Here is a 10,355-nt window from a genome sequence, read left to right as displayed (position 1 = left end):
ATATTTTCACGTTTTTGAGACAAATTTATTCTAATTGTAGAACGTTGACCAATATGTAAACAGCAAGACTTGTGTACCTGTAAGAATATATATATACATCATGTGTACATCATATACATCATATATATACAATATATATACATCATATATGCAATATATATACATCACATGTATACAATATTTACACATCATATATAAATCAAATGTACATCATGTGTACAACATATATACATCATATACATCATGTATACATCACATATATACAATAGATATACATCATATATGCAACATATATACGTCACATGTATACAATATTTACACATCATATATAAATCAAATGTACATCATGTGTACATCATATATACATCATATACATCATGTATACATCACATATATATAATATATATACATCATATATGCAAAATACATCACATGTATACAATATATATACATCATATATAAATCAAATGTACATCAAATATACATATACATCACTTATGCATCATGTATGTACAATATATATACACCCTTTAAACATTATACATCACATAAATACATCATACATCATATACGTACATCATTCAAATGCTCTCACTGAGTTTTGAGTCACTTTCAAGTCAAATACAGAAATGTCTGGATGCATCGACAAATATATCAATGGAAGGTCTGGGAAACAAGGAATTATATAGAAGAAGTTCACATGGACATTTTCTTATAGTTCTAATGCTAACAATTTGGCTGCCGCTCATCTTGTATACCTTGAAACGGCAGTTTGACAACTTGAAGCGGAGACGTCATATTGCCAACATTAAGAAACTGCAGCTGGAAGTAAGGCGAAAACTGAAACGGGAACAGCTGACATTCAACGTGACTCGAAGTATTTTGCATGCCAGCATGACGCAGTGCGGGGCCAGCAGGGTTAGGAAAATAGACCAGCTGACGGATCTGCAAAGTCTGCATCACGACATCAACGAGCAGTTGGAGAAACTTGAGATTGCGCTAAATTGTTAACGAGATTTCCAACTAAATTAACCAAGATCAATAGTCAGAAAATTAATGGTTCTTCGATTTAAGAGTAAATAAATATTATATACACATTATTTTTAGCGTAATTTGATAAATCACAACAGTGCAAAGAGAACGTAAATGTCTAAACCTATAAGGCTGCAACAATGTACCTTTAGGACTTCATGAAACCGCGGGACCAGTTCTTAACCATTGGCTTTGGCTTACTTAACTTTTCAAACTCATCCGCCTGCATCTGTTCAGAAAGCTTTCGCTGATTGTCACGAAATTTGGCAATGGGCTCTTCAAATTGATTATAATATTGTAGCACCTCACGCACATCGTCTACTTCGCTGCTTCCCAGAACGCTCAGGAACGAGATAAGATCAAACAGAGTTGTGTCGTCGTCGTTGCCGGACCAACGGGGTATCGAAAACGTATTCCCCGGATGCATTTTGGTCGAGTTCTTGTCCCAATCAACGACTACCACACGCTTCAGATCGCGGTTTAGATTATCAAGATTCTTCACATGGTGACCACCTACAAAGTGAGTTGAATCGCGCACAAGACGGTACATGATATATCCGCTGGGATCAAGAGCGTCGAGCAGAGGAAAAACGGTCATTCCCTGCTCAGCCGTATAAACAACGATTTCAAAATACTTGGAACATTCTCTTAAGAAAACGTCGACGCCAGGGCGTTTTTTAAATCGCCATCCTGTTTGGTAGGTCCAATCCGGATGGATTAGCAAGTCCTTAACCTCAAGTACCAGTGTGTAGGGCGGCTGAATGTACGGTGCCTGTAACGGATCGGGCAGTAATTTTTGACTTGAGGGCTCCTGAATGAACCTTTGAAAATGGTTCATCGACTTGAAAGTGCGTGCCATGTATTGTTGTACCAATGGCATTGAACTGAACTCATCTGTCACTTCGTTACCTTGTTCATCCAGCGACGGCTTGCCAAAGAAGTAAATTGCCCAAAATGAAAATATCACGCCTCCTACTCCAAAGACCCCAAATCCTATTTTCATACGCTTCCAGGCCCGCTCCATTTCTCTAAGTTCCTCCTCTTCCTCCCGCTTACGCCTATCGCGACTTGCCTCATCATCCAACTCCATGGATGTTTGTGGAAACAACTTGGACAATATCTGCGTTGATGTTTTTTCGCACGTGGAATAGCGTCGATGGATCAAATGCACCAGGTGTGGTGGCTCCAAACAATAGGAATATATATTACTATGATGCGGAGTCGTTCGTGTTTCTTTACACTTAGTACCCTTCTGTGTGTGTAGCTTTACACTGCTAATCATCGTATGCCATAAGCCTGAAGTTAGCGCCCGAGAAGTATTAATGAGCTTGCGGCCGAAGCGTGAGCCTCCGTACAGCATTCGCCCTAATGCGATTGGAGTCATTTGCAAATTGTAACGTATGTCTGCAGATTCAAATAAATGAATTATTTTGATTTTCCAATTTACGAAATGGCCACTGAAAAATTTGACATTTTTGTTTAAATCAGCCGAGTAATTTTTTTTTAATTTGTTATTTTTGAATGGTCACTAACCGATGACAAATAAAGTACGCATGCTGTTTTAAAAATTGTAAATATCAAAATTATTATATATTATATATAAAATAGAAAATAAAAAATAAATATTATTTTAAATGTTGCGCGCGCTTAAAACTGACCAAGACAAATGCCAGTGCTGCCAGCTCTTCACTTTCTTTTGCTAAGTGCAACCAGATCGTCAAATTTTAATGGCACTTTTGTTTAATAGTATTGCGAGGAGAAGAATGGAGACAAGAAGACAACAAAAGAAATACAAACGATGCCACCTCTTCATTTTTATAAGCGCTACCAGATCGTCACATTATAATGACACTGTTAGGTGAAAATATCGAAATAAGAAGAAGAAAGCTTTTAGAAAAAACAATACAACAAAGGACACATAATTTTGCAAATTTATAATAAAATTGCACAAAAAAAATATTGTTGAGTCTATATTTGTAATTGTTAAATGTTCACTTAAAGTACCCACAGTACAAAAGCTCAAAGCAACGAAGCACAACAAAAGTTAAAAAGGCCCCAAATTAAAATTGGGTTTCTTTTTTACCGGTTTCGTGTTGAAAATAAAGTAAACTTTATATGTCGCCACCTCGACACAGTGGCTTTGGAGGCGGTGGAGGTGGCGGTGGCGGCGGTGGTGGAGGTGGTGGAGGTGGTAATGTATAATATTTGATAATAAATAAAAATAAAAGACTTGCATTCATCAAATAATTTAAACAAATATTACAGGACGATCGGGCTTTGGTGGATATGGAGGTGGTATGTACGAATTATCTATAAGCTTTAACATTTATATAAATTTAACTATCTTAAAATGAATAATTCCAGTACGTTCTGGTCGCATAGAGAACCGTTCACGTCGTAGTGGCGGCATGAACCGAGCTTCTGGTGCTGCGAATGATGATTTTGGCAGTAAGAAATTAAACGGTTTTTCATATATTTACCATAATAATAATCAATTTTCGGCTAGGCTTGCACATGATCAACTGGTCCGAGATGCGATTGCAGCCATTTCAGAAGAACTTCTACCAGGAACATCCGAAAACTCGTAATCGCTCGCCAGAGGAAGTCGCTGGCTATCGCAGCCAGCATCAAATCACTGTGCGTGGCATGGCGCCCAACCCCATTCAGTGCTTCGATGAAACATGCTTTCCAGACTACTGCATGAATGAAATACGTCGTCAGCGGTACACAGAGCCAACACCAATTCAGGCCCAATCGTGGCCAATTGTTATGTCGGGCAATAACCTAGTCGGCATTGCGAAAACAGGATCGGGCAAAACACTTGCCTTCATACTGCCCGCCATAGTGCACATCAATGGCCAGCCGCCATTGAAGCGCGGTGACGGCCCCATAGCGCTGGTCGTGGCGCCCACCCGCGAACTAGCCCAGCAAATTCAAACGGTGGCCAATGATTTTGGGTCCAGCTCGTTTGTGCGGAATACATGTATTTTCGGTGGGACACCGCGTTCCAAACAGGCAAACGACCTACAAAATGGTGTTGAGATTGTGATTGCGACGCCCGGTCGCTTGCTGGATTTCCTACAGAGCGGCACAACGAATCTGCGGCGATGCACATATCTGGTACTGGACGAGGCTGATCGGATGTTGGACATGGGCTTTGAGCCGCAGATACGAAAAATTCTAGGACAAATTAGACCAGACCGTCAAATACTAATGTGGAGCGCGACGTGGCCAAAAGAAGTGCGTCAATTAGCCGAGGACTTTCTCGGCAACTACATACAGGTAATTGGAACTCCATGCACTCTTCGAGCATAATATATAATAAGTCGATATTTCACATAAAACAGATAAATATCGGCTCCTTGGAGCTGTCAGCCAATCATAACATACGACAATATGTTGAAGTCTGCGCTGAACACGAGAAAGGAGCCAAATTGAAGGACCTGCTGTCACACATTTACGACCAGTCCGGCATGCCAGGGAAAATTATCATATTTGTAGCCACTAAGAAGAAGGTGGACGAGCTGGCGCGGTTTATCAACGCTTTTGGCGTTGGCGTCGGCTCCATACATGGCGACAAATCCCAAATGGATCGTGACAATGTTTTGAATGACTTTCGGAGCGGCCGCGCCAACATTTTGGTGGCCACCGATGTGGCGGCACGCGGCCTCGACGTGGACGGCATTAAGTATGTCATTAATTTTGATTTTCCACAATCATCGGAGGACTATATACATCGCATTGGTCGCACTGGGCGAAAGCATTCCACAGGCACATCCTACGCATTTTTCACACGAAAAAATGCGAAGTGTGCACGCGCCTTGATAGAGATCCTGCGGGAGGCCAATCAGAATATAAATCCAGAATTGGAGCATATAGCCCGCGATTCGGGTGGCGGCAGTGGACGCAGCCGTGGAAATCGCGGACCCACCAGAAACTACAACGGCGGCAACAATTCATTCAGTGGATTCAATGCGACGAATGCGAATGGTGGCAGCGGTTCAACAGGAAGATCCAATAATTTCAGCAGCTTCCGTGGCAGCTATAATGCGTTTAGCGAAGGTGGCAATCACTTTAGCTCCACGAGCCACGCGACAAATGCCAACTTCAATGTCAGCCAGGGCCAGGGCCAAGGCCAAAGAAATTTTGGCGCTGGCTCCGGCTTTTCATACGGCAACAGATTTTCGAATTCGGCGCGCCATTGAAAAAGAATTGTTGAGCTTATCACTAAGTTATTATGAAATTGTTTCAACTTCCACTCATCTCAGCTCATCTCATGACCCATTTCGTATTTATTGTCACTAAATATTATGACATGAAGATTTCAATCCTCAAGGCATATGCAAATGATATACAAATAAAAAAGTTTTTTTTATAAATGTCCAAAATGCAGCGAAGAAAATAATTTAAAAAAACAGTTTACAAAAATATTTATATTACTATTGGGCAGCGTTATTATAAATCAACAAATTGAAATCTTAACGCTATTAATGTTTTCCGTGTATGTTGCTAAATACTATGTTGATTTAGATCTGTGCCCCAACGCCTCAAGCCGGAGGCGATGTCTGACGTGTGCCTGGAATTGATATCAAGTTAGGCGTTAGTTAGTTGTTGGCCAAGTGGTGTTAGAGCCAAGTTACCTTTCTCCTTGTGCTTGCGCACTTTGCTTGAGCGACCGCCGCTGGCTGCACCTGGATTGCACTTCTTATTGATTGTGCGCACAAGATCGCAGCTCTGATGGCTGCCGTCCTCCGAAACCTTGACCTTATCTTCCCGTGTCATTTGCCCAGCTTTGCACTCCGACCAGGTGCCCTTATCATATCGGCAGGCTAAAGTGAAGATGAATGTGTATAGTTGTAATTAATGTGTGGGCTAAACGAGGGCCGTTCAAAAAGTATTGCAACTTTTGAATCGAGCGGCAGATGACCAAAATTCTGATAATTCTTGGGTTAACATAAACTTTGAAATACTTTTATATAGTTTAATTTGTACTTACATTTCTTGCACTTTTTGTGTATGGACCGAGTGGGCTGGCAGTTGGGCATGACCTTCTTCAGAGTTATCGTACGCGTGCGCATGTTGGTCTTGGCATCGCATTCCGACCAAGCACTTTTGGCATAATCACAGGATTGTCCTGAAGATTGATTATGAAATTTATAAATATATTTAATTTATTCTTCTAATCGATTATTTTATATTTTTTTTTTTATTTCCTTTTTATGTATATGAAACAATCAACATTTAATAAGAATTCCTCCAGCAAATACTTAGAATCTGCGATTAGAACGTGACCAAGCAAGAGTGATACTATTTGCGATTCCTATATTACGGCAGTTGTTTAAGTTATCGATAACATGTTGCTGCTAAAATATAAAGTACAATTTGCCATTTGATCAGGAATCATTTTAGGCCTATCATATATATGCAAATAAAAAAACTTTACCCAAATTCAAACTCAGCTGTCAGCAATGCTGGTAGTTGTGAGGCAGAGTTAGCCATTCCAGATACCTCATTTAAAGCTATTTGAATCAAGTGATACATTCTATATAATGGCATGACTGAAGCTTCTATTTAAAGCTGCAAATAGTGTAATATCTGAAACCATTAACGTTTTAATGCAATTTCTTTTGCTATTACTCCTATTTGGTCAGCTCTTATATAAATTATTTTTAATATCAAATACTTAATTTTTATAGCTCTATTAGCAGACCGTTATTTTAATAATCTTTGGCTATAAGCTCTTATGTGAAAGCATTGAATTTACCATTTTCTGATGTCTTTGCTTTGGCTCCTGATCTCTTGTTCGCACGATGGTGATGATGCTGCTGATGCTCCTCGGTCTGTGGCTTTGGTCGCTGCTCCTTGCCGCCGGTTGCAGGTGACTTCTTTGAGCCCGGCTTGCGAGCACCGGCTGCATCAGCGCGTTGCATCTGGTTATTTGCCTTGTTTGATTTTCTGTTGTTCTTCACACGTTTATTACCACCCGTCACCGGAGTCGTTGCCACAGGCAGCAACTTATCAGGGTCCGCTTCACGCGCTGGCCGCACTATAACGTCGCCGGAGTAGCTTTCAAGGACCAGGCTTGCACCACTGGCGAGTCGCGCCAATGCTGCCGAATGAGTCTTACCGCCTCCACGATGACCATGGCCTTGGGTAAGCGTTGTCAGCAGCGCCAACATGGCCAACAGGCAATGGACAATCGCCCGTAAAGTTACGCGAGTTGAAATCAACATTTCAGACTTGCTGAAAATACGAGACGATACGAACTTGAATATATATATATATATATAAATATATATATATATATATATATATATGTATATATATATATATATATATATAAATATATTATATATATTATATATATATGGTATATAGATATACCAAAAGGTAGCAAAAATTATTAAAGCAATTTTTGTTTTATTTTAATTAGCTTTGGAGCTTTGTGTGACCTGTGACCTTATTTATAAACTACTATGCTTATACCTCAGGTGCTTATACCAGGTAGTAGGCAGAAGGCATGATTAATACCATAAAGAATATATATAATCTTGATCAGCAGAAATAGCCAAGTCGATTTGGCTCTGTTGAACTGTTCGACTCTCTGTGCTCTATATAAATCTTGAACTCTAAGGCTCAAACTAGAAATCAAATTTTAGTAACTATAGCAATAAAATTGATATTAAAGAAATCGATAATTATTTACGTAAAATCGATCAAAATGCTAACAAGCTTCAGCTATTTAAGCGTTGCTACTTCGAATCTTGAAGAGAAAATGTTTTTTTTTTTAGTTTTCGTAGTTGTTTTTATTTAAGGCTTAGCTTTTTAGCTAAGTACACATATGAGTGTATAGCTAGAATTTCGAAAAAAAAAAAGCTGCTCGCAGTACGAGTATCTGCTAGTGGAGCACTTCCGGCTAAAGCACTCTAAATGGTTTTAAACTGATTAAAGGTAAACAATTTGTATAAGATAGAACTGAACAGAACTGAAGAGTGACTAAAGTTGCCTCAGACTTAAAGTGTATATTTGTTATATAGTCTGTGACCTGAGTTAATTACTATTTTGTGTTTTTTCGCTATCACCTGCACGGCCACAACTTTAGCAACATCTAGAACAACGTAGCCATCAGCTTACATTTACGTAACTGGCACAGCTTCTGCTGGTAACAAAAAAGTTAATAAACAAATTTGAAGTCGAGAAAAAAACATTTGACATGGCTAGTAAAACATAGATGCTTAAACAAAAGCATAAATTAAGCACTCTCAGAATGCAACAAAAACAACAACTTGAAGCAAACAAACAGCGAGAACCGAACAAGTGCCAGAGTCTAGGGCTAGCCACAAAACATTTTTACAATTTGCACTTGCAACTAGTCAACAAAGTTGAAAACTTTGGCTTAACCCGAAAACAACTTTGAAATGAGGCAGCGTGAGAGAGAGAGACAGAAGAGAGTGGCAGGGGAGAGGGGTGGAACGAGAGGGTAGAGCTTTAAGTAAACAAGCCCAAGTTTGTCAAGTTTCAAGTATCATTTTCATTTGAACAAGTAAAATATGAACAACTGAAATTGTTTGTCTGAAATTGAGATTATTTTTTGGGTAGCATCTGCCCTCGGAGAGCAGATCTATAAAAAACGTTCGGCCCACATCTGGACAGCATGTGCAGCGAACATGATTTCCTCTGGCTTATTTCTGTTCCAATTAAAAATACAAATTTATGATTCAATGGCGACAAAAACTACATTATTTTATCAGAATTTTGATTAAGCTAATGAACAACGTTGAACGGGAAAACATGGCAGATTTTATGATATTATTTTGCGGAATATTTCGCATAATTTATGTTAGTTCAAGGCATTATGGAATTATATACTCGGGAATTAAATACTCCTGATCAGGACTGAAAATCTGACATTTAATTTAAAAGTCTAACTAGTGCCAAAGTTGTTCAACAATTAATTTCTGCTTTGGGTCGTGGTATCTTCTAGTCAAGCACTGCCGACTAGAGCTGACTTGTTCTCTTTGCAGTTTGCAGCGCTGGCTTTACTCACGATTGCAATTCTCATATGGTTAAAGCCTAGCAGAAGCAAGCAGTAAAGTCTATTGATGATAGAACCGGAAGGAGCTGGCTCTATTGTTAACTTGGCTAGCTGCCCTTTTTTGTATGACAGCCTGAAAAGGAAAACTTTATTTGTGAATATATATTTATGCATTTGAATATATGCAGACATTCTACTCTATCTATCTATAGATATATTTGTGCCTCCTTTGAGTAGTTTGCAACCCATGCATGCCTCCAATTGGCTTTTCTATTGTTCCTTGGCTTCAATGCTTGCCCTTCCATTGTCATTTTACCTAGCCCAAGGCAGCTGCTATCCGTGTTCCATGCAAGTAAGAGAAATCAATGCAACGACAACTTTTGTAAGTAAAGCAAGAACTTTCTCAGAAGAAGGCCGTGAGCACTGCCGTTGTTTATATAACTAGATGAAAGTCTATTTTTCTATTATCTAGGCCAACGATGATCGAGATTGAGTTTCTTCTATGTTTACACTACGAATAGTAGGCGTGGCTACATAACAGGTTGCTTGGTCTAATGAGCACATGTACAGTAATCCAATTGATTTAGAGAGTTCTAGTTTTATGGCTTTAGATACAGGTATAAGCTGCAATGGATATTGGAGTTTCCTTTACAAAGATCATAAGAAGTCCTCATATGCCAAACCCTCACTTGTTGTGTAATAAAAATCTAAGCACTTTATAAGGCAAAACACGTGGAATTATTTATTCCAAAGATCAAGTCCTGAGCTTTCATTGCACAAAACCAATATACTCTTTTCACTTCATACACGAGCATAAAGTCAACTCAGCTTAATCCTTTATCTGCTTTCTCTTAACTCTAATCAACTCAACTGATAAAAATTTTTATAAATATTGTTTTCCAGTTGATACAATTTTCTATAGTTTTACTCAAGAAATTCTTGTTTTTCCTATGGCGCGCGCGCACCTTAAACAATAACACAAATAACACTGCAGAGAGAGCGAGACAGAGGATAGAGAGAGAAGGAGGGAGAGAGCGAGTTAAGCACTCGAAGGCTTCACTTTTACCTGAAGTTAATGCACTCGGTTGATTTTTCGTGAAGCTTAAGCTAAAAACACAATTAATGAAGCTATAAAAAATAATTTTTTTATTTCAAGACGCGTTGCCGCTGCCGCTGCCACTGCCGATCGACGTTGTCCAGAGCTGAGCGAGAACTGAGTGAAGCTGGCCGCGACGCGACGTGACGCGACGCTGCAACAAGCAACACTTGAAATTCGAGAGGCAACAAA

The 10,355-nt window shown here is 39.3% G+C and overlaps 3 protein-coding genes across 4 annotated transcripts; 1 reads left to right on the top strand and 2 right to left on the bottom strand.

Moving 5' to 3' along the window:
- Positions 1–1,166: 1,166 nt before the first annotated feature.
- LOC111596506 (mitochondrial import inner membrane translocase subunit TIM50-B) lies at positions 1,167–2,570 on the bottom strand. The gene has a single exon (XM_023310768.2). The coding sequence runs from the start codon at positions 2,414–2,416 to the stop codon at positions 1,181–1,183; it is 1,236 nt and encodes a 411-aa protein (XP_023166536.1). The 5' UTR covers positions 2,417–2,570; the 3' UTR covers positions 1,167–1,180.
- An 83-nt stretch (positions 2,571–2,653) lies between these two features.
- Positions 2,654–5,387, top strand: LOC111596505 (ATP-dependent RNA helicase p62-like). Of its 2 annotated transcripts, none has more exons than XM_023310767.2 (5): positions 2,654–3,211; positions 3,298–3,327; positions 3,397–3,480; positions 3,539–4,314; positions 4,380–5,387. In XM_023310767.2, the coding sequence occupies exons 1-5, from the start codon at positions 3,148–3,150 to the stop codon at positions 5,235–5,237; spliced, it is 1,812 nt and encodes a 603-aa protein (XP_023166535.1). In that variant the 5' UTR covers positions 2,654–3,147; the 3' UTR covers positions 5,238–5,387. The 2 variants fall into 2 exon arrangements, with proteins under 2 accessions (XP_023166535.1, XP_023166534.1); XM_023310766.2 differs by having other exon boundaries at positions 2,654–3,214.
- Positions 5,388–5,507: 120 nt separating this feature from the next.
- LOC111596512 lies at positions 5,508–10,222 on the bottom strand. Its single transcript, XM_023310777.2, has 5 exons — positions 10,134–10,222; positions 6,797–7,275; positions 6,029–6,166; positions 5,673–5,861; positions 5,508–5,608 (listed from the first exon to the last, which is right to left on the bottom strand). Exons 2-5 carry the CDS (start codon positions 7,263–7,265, stop codon positions 5,580–5,582), a joined length of 825 nt encoding a protein of 274 aa, XP_023166545.2. The 5' UTR covers positions 7,266–7,275; positions 10,134–10,222; the 3' UTR covers positions 5,508–5,579.
- Positions 10,223–10,355: the final 133 nt, after the last annotated feature.

The sequence above is a fragment of the Drosophila hydei genome, unplaced genomic scaffold, assembly GCF_003285905.1.
Source record: "Drosophila hydei strain 15085-1641.00,03,60 unplaced genomic scaffold, DhydRS2 tig00008128-arrow-arrow-pilon, whole genome shotgun sequence".
NCBI lineage: Eukaryota > Metazoa > Arthropoda > Insecta > Diptera > Drosophilidae > Drosophila > Drosophila hydei.
The sequence above is the reverse complement of the archived record's forward strand: the minus strand, read 5'-3'. Positions and strand labels throughout refer to the sequence as shown.